This window comes from Anastrepha ludens, chromosome 4 (assembly GCF_028408465.1).
Source record: "Anastrepha ludens isolate Willacy chromosome 4, idAnaLude1.1, whole genome shotgun sequence".
Lineage (NCBI taxonomy): Eukaryota > Metazoa > Arthropoda > Insecta > Diptera > Tephritidae > Anastrepha > Anastrepha ludens.
Window position 1 is genome coordinate 115,713,403 of NC_071500.1, and position 18,861 is coordinate 115,732,263.

Consider the following 18,861-nt stretch of genomic DNA (forward strand, 5'->3'; position numbering starts at 1 on the left):
ACTCAGCAACAAACTTTAAAGGAAATATCAACTATAGGCCTGTCGACCACATCGATCTATAAAGTGGCCTGCAAAGTTAGAGGTTAGTTGCGAAAACGCTCCATAGCGAGGCTTAGCAAGAAATACCTTGTGGATACACAATTTATTATTTCCTACTGAGTTTATTGCAATACAGTATAATACAATTCAATTACAATTCACTCTTGGCACAGCAAGATTGCTTCAAATCATATAAATTACATTAAATAACTACGCACACATACATACAAATGTATGGACTAAAATAAAAACCACACAAATTTAGTGATTTAGTTCTCCATAATTTATCCAAACTACAAACTCTTTAATATGTACATACAATATTAATTTGAACAAATTTGCTTCTGAAGGCTCTGTGTCCACTTTCTAATCGTCTACTGCAGCGCACTCTGTGGTGGGGTGAGCGGCGTCCACGCACCGCCTGGCGTGTTCGGGCTAGCAGTTACAACCGATGTGGCCGTCGCACTTGCAGCCGCTGAGCTGCGCTCATGACTGGGTGTGACTACGCTGTCGATGGCCTCCAATTTCACAGCAACCGAAGGCGACTGTGCCTTTAAGTTGGTGCATTCCAAAGTAAGCACTGAGCTGCTGCCGCCGTCACTGCCAGTTTGCTGAGGCGACTTGTAGATGGCGGCCTGCGAATCTTCGAGAGTTTTTGAAACTTCGACGGGTTCAAGCGGATGCGAGGTGTAGCTGTTGGTGTATAAGAGAAAGTGGTGGACAGAGAGGATATGAGGGTATTTGGTGGGTGGGAGGCGGATATCAATAAAAACTACATTCAATCAAATTAGTTTAGAGTCGGGACAGTTGCTATTTTATTTGTTTCGACTTCTGCGATTGAAAGGCATCTCGCTAATACATCAATACACAACATAAGTGAATCAAATTTACACAACAACAACACAATAACAACTTCTAAACAATTCAGTTATGTATCACAAATCGCAAAACTCGAAACATAAAGAAGTGAAAGGAAAATATTTCAGCGTTTAGTAAACTTACCCCAAATCAGACAACAACGGGATATACTCCGGTTGATAGCCGTAAGCTGCATTCTGATACAGTCCGTATTCCGCGCCGCCGCCGTTATGCCAGGAGCTGCCCGCATAGCTCAACGCCGTTGGCGCATTCAATACGTTCGTGTACAGCTGGTGCGTGGGGGAGGTGGGCGTTGGATGGTACACTTGATGCGTAGGGGGCGCAGCGTAGGACTGTGCGGGCGTGGCGTTCTGGTACATATCCACTGCATGTGCTGCAGCTGCCGCCGTTTGTGCCACATTATATTGATGGGAAGGATGAGGTGTGAGATGGTGAATGGTGTAGCCAGGAGAAGGACTGGTGTAATTGGGTGAACCTCCATTTGTTGGCGATGGAGAATTGTGTGCAGCTGCAACAAGTAAACAAATACATATTCGTCTATTATTAATTGGTTCAGATTTTATTCAGGCTACTCCTCAGCACTCACAACTCATCGATCGGCCAACGTTGCTGCCTTGACTGGCATTCACCGGTACTGCTGTTGGTGGCACGCCGGTCACCGGCGCTGGTGAACTCCAATAACCGCCATTGCTCTGCCAAGTACCCGCGTATGAAAGCATTGAGGAACTCGGCTCTACCGGCATAAAACTGGATTGCGTATAGGAACTGGAAAAGCCTGAAAAAGAGCCGACTGCATTTGCTGAGCTGGTCATGCCAACATTGCTGGCGGCGACGCCCAAATTGGTGGTGTGTGTGGATTGTATGCTAGTTGGAGTATGTGGAGCTGAAGGCGGCTGCTGTGGTGGCGAAGCGCTGCCGGTGCTACCATTCATCACACCACCACTGCCAGGGCCTGGCGAGTTGGTGCCAGATGTGCTCGAAACAAGTCGCGGTCGAGTGTACGGCGAGGCGCGTGTTCCATGTGTTCCGCGGCTACCGAGAGCACGTCCATAGCGGTCACAACCCATGCCCAGCGGAGAATTTGACACTGCCAAACTGGGTGGCGGTGGTGGGGGCGCTTGTGCAACGCTAGTATAATGAGTCGGTGGTGGTATTAACCAGCCGTAAGGTGTCTCGTGCGAGTACAATGTGTCGGGACGCTCCTTTGTGCAAGAGGTTGTGTTTTTATTAGAAATTGTTTAACCTCTAAAGATACCAACGGCAACTTACCTTTGCATCTAGAAAGGCTTTTGCAAATGGGTTGTATTTGATCTTCAACGAGGTGACCTCTTCATTCTGATAGGCGGTCACCGCAATGAATTGTGTCTCCGGAAAGGCATAAGTGACCACATGGCGCTGTTCTGAGCCCACACGCACCAAATGCACACGCGGCTCATACTTATGCAAGGAGTTCAGCATAATCTGACCATTCCCATTCGTTTTATTCGTCAACTTCACTTTCGCAAACGAAATCGGCTCCTTCATCCAGTGAGCGCCGAAATTCGGTGACTCGGGATGCACGTAGATGGGATTCGCAGGGGGTACCTCCGCCTTGCCACCGGGAACCTGAGGATAATCCGCATGACACTGCGTTAATTATGATTTACCACTGCCTCAATTTTGGAAACCTCTACTCACCCACTCGCCGTTAACATACTTCCAGCGATGTGTATCCACCTGCACGAACTCCAGCAGAACTGTGTACATGGCAGCTGGATCCAGACCGGAAGTGCTAATCTTGACCACCGGAAACATGCGTCTAATAAAGTAAAAAGGAGAAATGGCATTTTACAATTCTTAGAGATAAGCCCTTGTATGCGCTTTTAGCACCTGCGAGGCGAGCATTGATTCTCCATTGATTTCTTCTATCTACTATGATACTAATTAAACCAAGTTCATTTTTGAAGCTTCAGTTCGTAAGAGTGTGAAGGAAAATATCACACATCATGCGAAGCGTGAGTTATTAATTATGAATCTCGTAAAACTATTTGTTTACATGAATTCATAGAAATAAATAAAAGTGTTCTAATTAGAAAAAAGAGCCACAGTATAAAACCCATTGTCAATCGCTGTGTGGTTTCATTACGATTTGAGCAAATACATAAATATTTATGTCTCACTGCAGCTTGTCATGGAAAAATGTGATGAAAAACTCCACGAAATGTGACGACAACCAAACCTAAAGGCGCTCGTCATTTAGCACATTCGCTTGCACGCGCGAAATGCTGAATCATACAAAAATATGCCCTTTCCCCCACACCCATTTGATTTTATTTTACTCTGTCAACTTACCTGCCGTTTTTCGTAACGATCATTTCATTGGTGAGATTCTGAAAGCGTAGCCACAGTTCACGATCATCGAGGCTGACATGTAGATTTCTCTCCATGCCGGGACTCCGATTTGCCGCCAGTGGTGCGCCGAGAGGATTTATGCTGCCGCTCATGCCGCTGCCTACGCCAATGCCAATGCCAACACCACGACCCCCATTGCCGCTGCTGCTGGCAGCTATGTTATGATGTATATGTTGCGGCGAAGGCGCTCTTGAGTGTCCGCCATTGCTGTTGCTGTTGGCATTATGATGTTGGCCGGCAACACTGGTGTTATCACTACTAATATTCGCCATGGTGTTGTTGTTGTTATGGTTTGTTGAGCCGCTCATACCAGCCGGATCGACAGCAGACAAAATGTGCGAGGTGGTCATCACGTCTAAGAAATTAGAGAAAAGAAAATATTTTTAAAAAGTTAAGTTTATTATTTATTTAAATGTTAAGGGAAAAATTTCAGCGCAAATTGAGTGGGTAATAAAAACTTAAGCTAAGGGCTGTGCAGAGTCAAAAGTGCATACCTAGGTTTTCCAAACCTACCAACAATCAAACTCAACTGTAACACCAAAAACACCCACTGGTTTTTTTTCGGTTAATGAGAGCACCGCTAGATTTACGATACATTTACGCCAAAAGTAAAAGATTTGAAGAAATTTAGATAATCACCTATGAAAAAGGTATCCGAAGATTATGTGTGGATGGTTATAGAAGCTGTATGCCTCCAAATAATAAAACGTGCCCTAAACAAAAAGATGGTAAAATATATTAGCTCAAATCAAAGTACACGAGATGTGCTCAAAAACTAATGTAATGTTTTAAATATTTTTCGAAAAATATTTATTTATTCATCCGAATATATTTCGTTCACTCCAAAGTAATCCACCTCAGATATAAAATTTTAGTCTGAACTCTTTCAGCGTTGTGTACTTGGCAAAATTGTGGCAAATCTCCGTTCTTTATAAGTCTCTTCAGATTTGGAAACAGAAAAAAGTCGCGAAAGCCAAATTATGCCCAATTCAGCCCAGTTATGACCCTTTTGAGCAAATCAATATCTCATTTGTGGTCATGCAACAGCTCAAATGTTACTCTTCTGGTCAAAATTAAACAGTTTCAGAGCACATTTGGCTGGCAATTGCATGGCCCTAGCCAACCAATATGCCAACATTCCTAGCATCCCAATAGTGATTCACTGATTTTCCAAAGCAATTGTCTTCACTGCTTGAAATTTTTCATCTATTGTTGACGTATTATGAAAAATTATAAAAAAAGTAGACAATCCTATGGAAAATTAATTATGGTCTTATTTACATCAAAAAGGTCCAAAAAAACATTTCTAAATTAAAAAGAACGCGGCGATATCAAGCATAAATAGCCTATGGAAAAGTTTCTTTGGGAAAAAGATGTGATATCTAAGCACTTGGAGGAATGTTACGAGCTTTGTTCCTGGTGCCCTACGCTGTAACGCATGGGCTGAAAAGTCGCGTATGTACATGGTTACATAAAACTAACTTCATTAAAAAAGTCTTACAATTTCATATCTATAACGGCTAAGTATATGAATCGGACTTCGAATCGCTCCCACATTCAGCATATTCGTCAGATTTGGCTCCCTGCGACTACTGGCTGCTTAGACCTAAAAAAATGCTGGCAGGTTAGAAATTTTGCTCGAATGAAGAGGTTATCGCTGAAACTGAGGCCTACTTTGAGGCCAAAGATAAATCTTTCCACTAAAGTGGTTTTGAAATTTTAGAGCGGCGCTGGAATGATTGCGTTGTTCTTAATGGAAATTATATTAATAAATAAAGCTTGTTAGGCCCGGGACTTTTCAGCCCATGTGTTATATTAGAATTGTAAACTTAGTTTCTAGACATAGACCAACACAACAACGCAAAAAAATCGAAATTCGAATGTGCCTTTACATTTTCAAAACTCTTATACGCGCGTAGCTATGTACGTATCTCAAATTGCTCTCAAGAATTCTAATATTTTAGAAATAGCATTTCATATGCCTTTGAACTTGTATCTGATTTCTGTTTTTTTTCGTTTTTTCCTCAATTAGCTTTTCAAATTCAGCACTTTTGTACAGCCAAAGCAAGAATATTGGAAATTACCAAAGTTTGAAAGCCATAAAGCGAGTAATTTGAGTGGCCATCAAATCTCTTTGTCAGCAACAAATATCAAAATTTTATTATTTTACAGCACCCATAAACTGGAAATGAAATGCATAATCAAAATCGACAGCAAAAATATCAAAAATGAGAAAATATTATCGGACCGTCGAAAGAATGGATGGCTAAGTGCCGAAAAAGAACTCAAGAAACTCCAATGATTGGGGAATGCAAAAGAGCAAATACAAGTAACGAGTGCTGTGACAGAATGAGATGGCGATAAAAGGTTTGTAATTACATTTATTAATAGAAGTTAAACTGATTGATTCCAACTCAATTTGCGGCTGGAACAAATACTACGGAGCAGATGACTTCATTTCATCCCAATTCATCGCTTCGCTCACCGTAAAAATTCAAGAACATATCAACTTGTGCATACATTTGTGTGTGTGTACGTGTATTCAGATATTTGTGCATGTCTATTTACGTGTCTGAGAACGTTTGTCGGCTTTTGAATTTTATTACAAGCACTTGGCCCTTCGAGCCAGGCTAGGAACCTCAGAAGGAGATGAGCTCCAAATGCCGTCGGCTGAGCGGCGTGCTAGTCCCAGTGCACATGCGATAGTGTGTCGATGCTGCGCGTTGAATGGCGTCAGATGGCACGTTATAAAAAGGGGCACTCATGGTCGGAAAAAGGCTTCCCACCACTCGTTCAATCAAACACTTACAATCATTTGCGCCGACCATTTATGATGGCTACGAAGCACTTGTACCTGCGACCGTTGCATGGTTCGTGTTGTTGTCTCTATGGCAGTCGTTCTTCTTTTTTTGTTTTGATTTTTTCCCTTGCCCAGCCCGGCATTATTCATATTTGGTTTCGATGCTCCGCATACCAAATTGATGCCTAAGTCTTCCTCTACTCGTACACTCTTTCCAATGCATTCCGTTGGCAGCTTTCTGCAACCAGCCGATGACGAACTGCCACAATGTCATAAATTAACAAAATGTATTAATAGTTTTGTTTATTTTTATGAGCGTCGAAATTGGTGCTTTGCCGACGTTTTATTGATGCCGATGCTGACGCTTCTGTCAATTTTTCTCTTGTTGTTGGTGGTGTCGGTAATGGTGTGGTTTTTGGTGTTATTGCTGCTGCTTGATTTTACGGCACAACAAATTCATACACCTCCACACACTCACACAAAGACGCATTCATAGGTGCGCAGCCCGTGTACAAGCCGTGCTTCCTCTCTTTGGTTGTCATATATTTTTAATTTTATGACATTTTCTTTTTGTTTCATAATAAAATGTTTCACTTTGAATTGATTTTGATTGAATTGTTGCTTGATTACTAGCATGACTTGAGATACGCCAGCGTGTCTAGCCAATTTTTAAAAGACACACTTCATGTGTCTCGTCGAAAAGAAATCCAAACATTTTCAGTTTTTATATAATTTCTTTAATTCACAGACATACACATAAACTCTTCTGGGAATTCAAGCAGGGCGCTGCCACAAATCGTGCGCTTCAATATGGCTGTAACTAGTTTGAACTCGAGCAGCTGAGTGTGAAGCAGAAGCGCTCGGTTAAAGCCGCATTGAACGCCCAACCAAAGGAGATGTTAGATCGTGGCAAAAGTTGACCAGACAAAAGACTTAAACGACAAACTTGTCACGCCGTGACTGCACATGCGAACGGGCATTCAAAATCAAAGTAATTTCTGATAATTTATTATGTTTGTGCTCGATTTCAGTGCTGTCTTTCTCAATGAACGTAAAACGTAATTTTGCCAATCCAACAGTCGAATGGTCGAAAGACTTTATTGGAATTCAGAAGTGTTGTTTTATGCGCTTTTAATTTAACGATATGAATAAATTTGCTTACAAATAAATTTCGCTGGCAGTTAAAAAGTTATTAAAATTGATATTTTCCATATAAAAAAACTGTTACTTTTTCTCAACATCTGCATCTACTCAGACTTCTTAAGTTCAGTTTTGTGATTTCTGAACCTCTTCCTTTTCATTCAAATGCCAAAGCTTTAAAGGGAAATAAACAGCACAAAATTCATGTTCAATATTTATTTTCGCTTTTGTTTTTCTTTTTGTTGTTGTGTGTTTTTTTTTTACTGAAGATTATATGAACAAACAGATTGTCTATTTACCTCAACAACAAAACAACGGACATACACAAACTCACGCACAAACTACTTAGCCTGGCAACAAGGCAAACAAATGTTTACTCGCACAGTTGGAAATAGGCACAAAACAAAAATAAGAAAAACAAAAAACATGAAAATAAATCAAATGAACGCAAGCGACTCCATCTTCGAATGGCTGTGGCTGCCGCCGCCACCACCGCCGCCATGTTGGTGCGGCATGGCGGTGAATGGATGGGTACTTATGTGTGTGTGCTTGTGGGAGCTTGTACGCTGGTCATGATCTTCCAGTTACTTGAGCGTATTTGCTTAATGAAACTTTTAACATTTTCTTACTCCGTCTTGCACGTCGCCCGCCACAGCCTCTCCCTGATGCTAAGGTGAGTGCGCCATTCGAAATTCAGTCGAACAATTTAAATTTTTAATACAATATTTACACAAAAAATCAAAGGAGCTCAAAAAGCCACGTAACTACACAATCAAAAATTTATGTACAAATGAGTGCAAGTATTAGAGGCATGCAAATGTAAGTAAATACACACATACATACATACGTAGATATGGGCCTTTGTATTCGCATTCACGGTTATTCGCGGCTAACAAAATGGTTGAAAGCAATTCAGTTGGTTATTTGCTCGCTTTCGAACAGTTTTTCGGAGTCTGCTAGACTGCACATAACAAAATCATTCGAATTGATATTCACTACATACAGAATACCTATGTACAAGTAACATATATACGTTGGCAGTTGTAGTAAAGAGATTTTCCTCACATGACACCACTGACATCTAAGCGATTTCGCTTGATTTTTTTCTTTCCAGCAACTGGATTTTCAAAATGGAAAAATTGTGCACGAATTGATGAATTTTTGTTGTTGTAGAATATATTATAATTATTCGATTTGAAGTGGATGAACACAGAAAAATACTCGGAATTTATTTTATAATGATGCAAAAGGGAAAATAAATATACGCCCCTGTATCAATTTAATCAAATGTTAAAGATTTCTACTTAAAAATCGCTAGTTCTGAGGTTAGCCATGAGCTAGTAATACAATGATTCAACTAAAGGTTCACCAAGGCATTCAGATAATTTTTCAAAATTTTTATTTTGAGGGGCTCTAACCATCCTAACCTTAGTCCTTGAAGCTCTTGCTGAAATCTTTGTATAAGGGCGTGCACCTGAGGATCAGTGGTTAAGTAACACTTCTCTCTCTTTCGACAAGTATTGGCTTGAGTGAGCGCGATGCTTTGGGAAATTTAAAAATATATGCCTCAGTTTCTTCCCAAATAAAGCAAGCTTCTCAAGGAACCCGTGCGCCGAGTTGAGTAAATTTGGCCTAAAAATCAACATCGACCAAACGAAGTCAATAAAAATGAACAAAAATTCCAACAATTTTATGTGATGTAGACCAACCCGAAGATTTTACCTACCTAGCCAGTGTAATATCTGCTGAAAAAATTACGGGAAAGGATGTCCTGGCCAAATGATTAATTAAAGCAACAGACGCATATGCTCAGCTGCGCTAAATCTGGAACTCATCACAAATATCTTTCCAAACAAAAATCAGGCTATCTAAATCAAATTTCATTTGAATACCTGCCTTGTAACCATCTAACTGGAAAAGTTCAAAGTTTTGTAAACAGATGTATCCGACGTATTCTTAAGGTGCGTGGTCAAACTTCATCAGCAACACAACAAAGTGTAAACTGCAGCCAATGGTCAACCATATAAAATTACGAAAGTGGAGGCGGATAGGCCACACACTGGGTAAATATGCAACGGAAATCAGTCGACAAGCTCTTGATTGGAACCCCTAAGGAAGCCGGAAAGAGGGCCGACCTTAGGCTACATGGAGAGGATCGCTACAAAAGAAGTCGATGAATACGGGAAATGCACGTGGAACACACCAAAATTGCTGGCCAAAAACAGGACCACTTGGAAATGCTTCATTGAGGGCCAATGGGAGATAAAGGAAATGATGATGACTCTAGAAACCCTAACAAGGATCTACTGAAATTTAAGCAAACAAATACAAATAGAAATTCTACACACGAGGGACGCTAACATTTAAAAATAAATAAAATAAACAACAATAAAAATAACATAAGTGAACCTCTGAAAGGGTAAAATACATAGGTACATTTTGTAGGAGTAAATCGTGATGCTCGCCACAAATTTTTAAAACCAGATCGTCCTAAAAATTAAACAGCAAAATCTATTTCCTTTCAAAAATATCGGCAAATGCTTACATTTTACCTTAAGTAGGGAAAATCTTGCAAGTTTGTGTCATAAGTCTTTCCTAACGCGTACACAATTTAAAATCCTCAATTCACCTTTTGTTATATCTGTAGGTGAAGCTGTGTGGAATGGAATGCCGAATATTGCTTATTTCAAATTTTGAGACTTTTGAAAGGTCGAACGCTAAATTGAATTTCGTGCGGCGCGTGTGCTGAAAAAAAACCAATATTTTTCAGAAATTTTAATTTTATTAACACCTGCTTTTTTTTTATTGCGAATTTGTTAATTGAAATTAATTTTTAAAACGCATTCTAAATTAAAAAAAGCAATCATTTGTAATATTTTCGTGTTATATTTTTAATATTATTTATTACTGCAAGAATAAAGTTACGTAAATTACAACGATTGGTGTGCATCGACATAACTTTGCACGGACGCTCTCAGTGCACTTATAGGATATAAGCCTCCTTACGCTAGGAGCACTAAAACTTACAAAAACAAAAATTCCAAAATCCAAAATACCCAAGGATCAGAAATTTTACCGCACATATAAGAAAGAAGATTATGGGAATCGCAACGAAATTCATAAATAACCCTGTAGTGCTGTTGCGTGACGCAAAGGCTTCTTCTTATTTTCTTATTAGCGTCACAGTTCTTGGTTCATTGGTTGATTCACAACTGCGTGCCATTTCTTCCTATTCAAACCCACATCCTTCCAACGACTCATGCTTAGCTTCTTGAGGTCTGCTTCCACATTTTCGAGCCATCTTTTCTTCGGCTTTCTCTTCTTCGGTCTTCAACGGGGCACAATGCAAGCACTTTTCGTGTTGCTCGCTCTCTGGGCATTCTCATAACTTTCTCGAGCCATTTTATCCTTAATAGCTCCAACATATGATTATACCTAATTTGAAAGGAATTTTTCTTTCAAAATGCATTTCAAGAAATGGTTTAGGTATTTAAGGCACTTCGGAAGACAGATATACCATACATTCAACGAAGAAATCTGGTGCACAGATAAGTCAAACCTTAGGCTTGTGGGACTGGTGCGGGTGTCTTTGAGCCGAACTTTAAAAGATCGATACCAATGGGCGGTTATCCCACAATCTTTCAAGCGGATATCCATGACATAGAAATTTGCGGCAGAGAATGCCTTTGAAAAGGTAATACTTCGAATGGCATCTGTATTTTGTCAGGCAGCCTATGTGAATGCAGTCTCATAAAATAACATCTAAACTCGTTGAGGAATGCTTCACTACCCTCAACACCACCGCTTTGCTAGACTGGTACTAGTGCATGAAGGTCATAACGAACAGGCGGAATACGTAGGCGCTTTAGGTTCCATGGAACAGAACCTTTATACGGGCTTACCGCATCTATGGAACTAAAGTCACCTTTATTTATGTAAATAAATTTGGAAGAATATCACATATTTTGGCGGCAGCTTGTCTTAAGGGGTTATACGCAGTTATGAAGCAAATAAAAGACGGGTTGTCAAGGATTTATCCTGAAGAAACTTTAGAATATTTTAATTTGAAAATTCTTGGCAGTTATAAAAGCATCCTTCAAGAACCTAACAAAATTTTTTATTTATGAAAATGTTGATTATAGAGCGCGCTGCAGGCAATTTCTGGAACCTCCTTTAAAAAAAGACGATTTACGGTGTACATCGTAACTCAGGATTGGATTATCTGAAATCAAAAAACCAAACAAATTTTGTTAATATATTAGATTATCTAGTAATTAATCGTTCGGCTAATCAGAATAGTGAATTTTCAAAAAATGGCAGCTTTTAAAAGAAATGATTTCGATTTTTACGTTAAAATTTGGCCGTAAATTGATTATAAAATGGAAAATAAGTATCAGATTTACAAAAGGAACGATTAATTACTAGAAAATGTATCTTTAAAGATTGAGTTAAAACGGTTGACCGATCAAACAAGCCGTTTTCGAGATATATATGCCGTTTTGAAAAAAACACGTTAAAAGTTTCAATACCTACCTTAAAACGTGCCGAGGCATCTCTACATATTTAGGTATAACTCCGAAAGTATTGCTTAGATCTACTTCAAATTTCGTGCGTATACTTTTGAATATATGTATGTACATTACAAAAATGCAATAAAAAATCGATTTTTTTGAAAGTCATAACTGCGTATAACCCCTTAAGCACCTGCCAAAATTGTTTACCCTGCACTATAATTATGACCCATAACAATTATTTAGCTATATTTATGTCACTTGTTTGCTCTTGTCATTGTTATGATTATCAGCTTATCAGCCAGTTTTTTGTTATTTCACGTGCTGTAATATTTCATGTTTGTTCAGTTAATTCTCTTGATATGTGAATTAAATGAAATTGTCAAATTTCACACTTTCGTATGCAATTATCTCTCCGCATATACAGCGGCGACAGCTGGATACTTCCACAGCACAGACAATTATCTGCTAATCATTTCGGTGGTGGCTCAATCATTTTTTGGCTACAATTGGTCGCACACTTGAACTTTCAATTGGCCGCAGTTGTCCGAAAACCGGGCCTCCACACCACCAATACTCACCAACTTTAACACCAAAAGTAGTAGCGCCCACTCACTGTAGCTGCTGCTGTTAATGAACCTCGAACGCATGCGTATTTGAATGTGTGTGCAAATGTGCGTCTATATGAAACATGCGTGTGTGTGTATGAGTGTTAAAAAGGAGTTTAACACCAGCATGCCAAAATTGTCACCAGTCGATTTTTTTCCAATTACAATATATGTATGTAAGTATTTCACTTTCTTATTGCGGTAGCCGAGAATCATTCATTAAACGCTAAAGTGAATAAGTGAAAGGGAAAGGGACAGGACAGAATGTGAGCTACTACATATATTTTAAATGATTTAATAATCAAATAGACTTTTAAAAATATATTGGCTTCTTTCGAATTTTCAAATTTCAGCCCAACACTACGCACTTTTCATAGTCAATGAACTCCACGGATTGCTCCAAACCAGCCCCTTGCTGGCAGTTACTAAAACTTTGTACAAACTGCAATTAATTAGTATCCATTTGTCAAGTATATGCGCGCGCGTTCGCACTGTCTTTGTGGTCAGCGATCTTCGGTCGCATCCCCTCTGCCTAAATGACGTCTCTGAGCAGATGCGAATCCCTTCAACACCAAGTGCTGTTTTTCGGCGGCTGTTCCATGTATTTGTTACTAAAACACACTTTTTTGCTCAGCTCAGCCGTATTTAATAGGATAATTTTCACATTGGTCGTAATTGCTTCGACTGGCTGAGCAAAGCGAACTTGGCCTTTCTTCCTCGGCGTCTCGCACTTTTTATTAACGTGCTATAATTTTTTTTCGACGCCGTCTGCTTTTATTGGCTGTTTCACTGTTGAGTTATTTGGTTTGCAGTTTTGTCCACTTGATTAGTGTCGGCTTATTAAAATACCGTTTTTTTCTCATTTAACATATTTACTTTTGTTTGCGACATGTTGGCTAACCTTTATGCCTTTACTAATTTGCGTGTGAAATTCCTACGGCGCAAATATTTTCATTCTCTAGTTGTGTTTTTTTTTAATCGATTTGTTAAATCCTCTGATATTTTTGTGACTTTTCATTTATTTGCACGGAAGGTGCATTTATTTATTTTATTTACTTTTTTTAGTTAATTAAAACGAACGACGGTTATACCCGGCCAACAAAAAGAGTTCTAAAAAAATTTGATGCCCTAAAGCCTTCTTATAACGGAAATATTCCCTCGAAACTCAGCTGGTTTCTGCAGTCCTACATGAGCGATTTTTTTTCTCGCGGCCACACTGGAGGGCAAGGATGATAGATTAGAAGATTTGGCCAGCCGAAGTAAATTTGTGAGAGTAACTTTGCTGTTACGTCACGGTGGTTTTGTCAGGAGAATTGTGTCTGCTCATTTCACATATAATATATTCTTACGCTCTTCCAATCAGTCGTTGCCCCGACGGCAATGAAGTGGTATGAGCGACCGACTTTGCTGTACGTCGCAGCTAAAATAAACCCCATTCTGATGAATTCAGTGTGTTTTGTCACATAAAGTGAATTATGGAGCTCTTTTGGAGCCTTATTTGAACCTTTCTATGAATCTTTTTAGAGTGCCACTTTTTTGTCGTTGTTCAATCCTTTTTAATGAAATTCAAACACTTTTTACGCATTTAATTTTTTTAATTTTTTATTCATTTAATGTCTGGAAAAATATCACAAACTCAGTGAAGGAAAATTATTGAAAATTTCATGTTAGGAAACAAAAAGTTAATATTGCAAAAAGTAAAATAAAATCTTCTAGGGAAATTTACGTGCGGTTATGCATTCCTCCATTGCCCTTATTTCGCTTTTCAAAATTTAAGAGGACACCGCGGGAAGTGTTTATTTGGAATAAAGAGATATATTACTTTTTATTGATATAATTAGTATCTTCTCTTTTAAGCAATACTTCACGAAAACCGTGTGACCGTCTCGCGAATTGACTTTAAAGTTTCGTAAAAAGTTCACTTAGCAACCAGCTGCATAAAATTTTTTTTAAGTTCCGTATTAACACTCAAAGGAGCATTCATAAATCAGCCTTGATGCTAAACTCTCCACAAGCATCAGAAAAAGGTAAATATTTTTAAGTTTACGAAAATAATACTCCAAAACAGCTCAAAAACACAACTCCTTTGGGACCTGGGTAGATCAGATTTTTTTTACAGATAAGAGTCGCTGTTTATGGGTACAATGTCCATTTCGCACTTCATTTGGCAACGGCACACTTTATAAATATCCCCGATATGTGGTTCTCCAGCATTTGTATTGTGCGCCTAAATGTTTCCCAACAAATGGAACTCTCCACAGAAGAGTTGGGCAGCAGAGGCAGTGCAGTCGCTAATGGGCAATACAAAATTCAGGAGAAATTTCAAAATGTAATTTAAACTTTCATTTCATTCAAACATTAGGTACATAATTTAGAAAAAATTTTTATAGGGAGAAAATGCGCAACACCGTCAAGGAAGAAATTATAAAAAACCAATGTACTTTCGTAGCAACTTCAAACTTGCACTTCATTATACTGAAATTTTAATGAGCTATAAAACTGAAAATCCCGTCGTTTCATGTTTATCAGTGTTGACGTTTGTTTGAGGCTGTAGGTAGGCCATAAAGTTCTGCTAATTTTGCATGTTGACTGATCTCTCCATCTACAATCCGTGATTCGGAGGTATTTTGAGGAAATTGTATTCTTGATCGCGTCCAGTGAAAATAATACCGATTCTGCAAGAAAACTATGCCCATTTTGTCACTTCATCTGCCTTTTCGTTACCTTCAATGTTCCGTTATCCCCGGACCAGGGTTTACATAACTTCACAGCTTACACTCAAGATGGTAACGCTAGTCCTACTTTATTCCACCAATTTAGAGGTTACTGTAGCTGAATTCAGTGCCTGGATTGCAGCTTGGCTATCCGAAAGAATAGCGATATTGCCCTTAATAGCGGAGGCTACGATTAGTAACCTACAGGCTTTCCCAATTGCCAGTACTTCGGATTTTTCAATTCTAAGTCTGTGGAAATATATACCTGCTCCAACACCACAATTCAGTTTATCATAGAGCCATTTGTATAGAGAGAGGTGTCGGATTTTTTACTGAGAATCCCTTACGCCGTTCCTCCTGAGATGGGAAGAGAGTGGCGAAATTCCTGCTGAATGTCACCGTGGGGACGATATAATCAGTCCTCCGCGAGAGGTCTTGAGTTTTCGCAATAATAGACTGGCTTAGCCATAGGTTTTTGCCTTTTGATATGTAGATCTATTGGAATAACATACATATGTGCATTAAGAGCCTCCCTAGGGCATGACTTGATTGCGCCAAGTATTTTGATGATTTAATCTCTCTCTAGAACTTTCCACCAAACTACCGATCCATACGATAAAAGTGGTCTTATAACCCCCCGCATAACTTAGGTCGTATGTGGAAGGAGAACTGTATTTAAAGATCGCTGGAAAGAGCAAAGGTTTTGTGTAAAGAATATAATTTCGCTTTAAATTTTTATCCAACGATCTAATCTCTCTGGAAAAATGCAAATATTTATCTTTGTGAGTGATGGAGACTGATAACCTAAACTTTTTGAAATATTTGATTTTAAGTTTTCCCAGTACCTTTTTATGCCAAGGTACTCTATAACTAGTCTTTTTTATCACATAAATATTTTTCTACAGATATTATTTATCTTAAGTTTAAAACTTTACTTCTCTCTAAATAATTGGGAATGAACAACCGTAAAAAAAAGGTTTTTAGTGAATTGACTTGAAATTTGCGAAAGGAGTCATTAATCATTAAGTCCTTGCCGATCATTAAGTTCCTTGCCGTACGTATTTATGCACACTCAATGATGCAATGATGATTTTTACTGTAAGTGGTTTTGCTCATACATACATACAGTTTTGCACATTCCTTCAGATAGCTGCATATTTACACACATACATATGTGCGAATAATTCACAATTAACCTATTTCATTTTCTGCTTTACCTCTACACGTAGATATCCTTCCTTATCTTATTACAGCCGTACATACAAATACGACGCATAGCAAGTCGCATAGATATTTTCAACTTCTAACTCAACATAATCCGATGCCGATATAGTAACTGAAAAATTCCAGTCAATGTGCTTGAATAAATTTTTAGCTATTTAAGCTGAAGGCTAAGTTTATTATGCCAATCATGCAAAGAAGTCACAATGAAACTGAAAGGCCTGTGGCGTACATCTTAATATACATTCGCTCGTACATTTCAATATTGTAATATACATGAAGTGCATAGACGCTGTATATTTACTTACATACATACATATGTACCAAACTGCACAAATATTGCTTTCCCTAATCATTCAATCCCGTTGAGCAAATCCAGTTGTTGAGTTTACTTTTGGATAAGAATGAGAATTTAAGCATTGAACAAAGTGAAATAAAGAACAGTTTTAGTTAATTTTTCAAAGAGCGCGATTCGTGGGACCGGGTAAGGTAACCAAGCGCCTTTTTTCTGCATACGTACGGCATTTTACAGGATTACGTGTAAGCCGTTTCTGATATTTTCCCCTGCTTGTTGTGTGGTTCTTGTAACAATTTTCTTACATCCAACACTTTCCTTTTTTTATAATGTCGTAAACTCCTTTCTTCCATCATAGTTGACTAAAGCCCAAGAATACATGAATAATAGGAGGCCTAGACTTACCCGAACAGCCCAATTTGAATCACCTTGATAATAATTTATTGCTCCAGAAATCGTTTGGCTTTGTAACAAATTATGTAGTGTCGGTATTTCCTATAAAATATTCGCCAAACACTTAGAGTATACGGTGTTTTCGAACCACGACTTTTTAATGTAAATTTTTGTATGTATTTCAAACCCCTTTGAATTTCTTTACAGTTACAACACTTTTGTACACAAGTATGGTATATCCTTATTACCTCATTAAATAAATATAACGTTTTCGGTAGGTTTTTTTGCCTTTATTTACTATTTGTATTTTGGCTGTTTTCTAACTTTTCACTATTTAGCTTATTTTGGTCACTCTGCGGTCACCTCTGCGCTCGCGATCGCATTCGCGTTATTCGCACCACTTTTTTTTCAGACTTCACACCCGTTTGCGCACTACCAAGCTAATGATCGGTGCTAATTTTTTCAGCCATCACAAGCGTCCGTCTTCAGTGATGCGCAGTCGTTGTCGTTAGCCGATCGGTCGGTCAAATGTTCGTTCGGTTGTATTCGATGTTGTATTTGTTTTACTTCACATTGACCACTTTATCTTATTTCGTATTGATTTTCACATTAAACACATTTTGTTTTTCTTTCTATCTCTCCTTCTTTGACATCAGCAACTAAAACTCCAAGCCCACCCTTTCGTTCGTGCAGCCAACTCTTTCGCGCACATTCGCCATTCCACTTACACTTGTTGGCTGCATCCTACAGAGCCACACCTTTAACATACACTACACACTGCCACTCATGCAGCCATCTTCAACAGGTCAAGCCGCCAACCAGCTTACCTGTTTAAGTGCTCGTTTGCGATACTCTTACACAAACAACAATACACTGTATCACTTTGCAGTGACCGTCGTCGAACAGTCAATCGTTCTTATTTGCTTACGTCCGTTGGACTAGAATTGCTGTTCATACTTTGCCTCCATGAGCCATACTTCACTCACCACATCAACAATATAGGTATGTCAGACGTCTTGACAACTAGAGATACTCGTAGTGGAAACCTTCTCAAGATTGGGTGCGTTCATGTGAGAGGAAACTTTGCTTTATTGATCCACATGAATTCATTAACTAAATACTGGTAGAAAAAGCAGATAGTGGCTCAATTCATGTTGATACGTCGAGCCCCGTTCATATCAAATAAACCTGCAAACCATTGCCTTCCGAAGGGCGCCTGCCATTAGAAATAACTTTTTCTATTACAAAGTGTTTCATGTGAGCCGGGGCACTACTGAATGAGGGTCACGCACCAAGCCATTCAGCTATGGCTGCCACCACTAAGTAGATGTTGAGAGGAAATTCTAGTTCATTTCCACAACAACTAGGACTAGGTATGGTAGGTAGGTCAAATGGTTGAAATACCAATAGGGAACTCCAACTGGCAGATATCTACAGCCAATACCAAAGCTATAGATCGGCCGAGCCAGTCACCCGACCTTAAGAAAGCCGTAACGCTAAGCAAACATTCAAAAATTAGAAGGCTTTATGGAGATGAAACCAAAGAATTACAAGAGCCTGTCCTGGAAAAGAATTGAAAGGGTGCAACGAATTTTTATTCGATTCGTTCTGCAGCCTCTTCACTTCTCTGATCTCCTACCATCCTCATAACTGAGCCAACAAGAACTAGAAGAAGGGCGCAATCGACCCGGCTAAATATGATACAAAGGGACATAAGATGGCAGCACCTGGATATTGTGAAGACGCAGAAAAGAGAAGTCTGGCGCATGAGGGCAAAGAGGGCCGACCATAAATAGGGACAAGGCAAAGAGAGAGAGAGACTACCCCCATACAGTGTTCGGTGCACGCTAATAAATATGGAGCCCCTTGC

The 18,861-nt window shown here is 39.1% G+C and overlaps 1 protein-coding gene across 8 annotated transcripts in view; it reads right to left on the minus strand.

Moving 5' to 3' along the window:
* LOC128860729 (T-related protein) overlaps window positions 1-17,489 on the minus strand; it is a 47,598-nt gene extending 30,109 nt beyond the window's left edge. For 2 of the 8 annotated variants that reach the window (XR_008454292.1, XR_008454291.1), the window contains exons 1-7: window positions 17,004-17,488; window positions 3,250-3,664; window positions 2,596-2,716; window positions 2,188-2,544; window positions 1,505-2,120; window positions 1,042-1,426; window positions 359-732 (exon numbers count right to left, since the gene is read on the minus strand). Coding sequence is in view for 6 of the 8 variants with exons in the window: in XM_054098426.1 (XP_053954401.1) it covers window positions 414-732; window positions 1,042-1,426; window positions 1,505-2,120; window positions 2,188-2,544; window positions 2,596-2,716; window positions 3,250-3,659 (2,208 nt within the window). In the remaining 2 variants the exon portion in view is untranslated. Of the gene's footprint in view, window positions 1-53; window positions 812-1,041; window positions 1,427-1,504; window positions 2,121-2,187; window positions 2,545-2,595; window positions 2,717-3,249; window positions 3,665-17,003 lie in introns of those variants that run through there. The other 6 variants (XM_054098426.1, XM_054098427.1, XM_054098425.1 and 3 more) reach the window with 6 other exon arrangements.
* Between the last annotated feature and the right edge of the window lie 1,372 nt (window positions 17,490-18,861).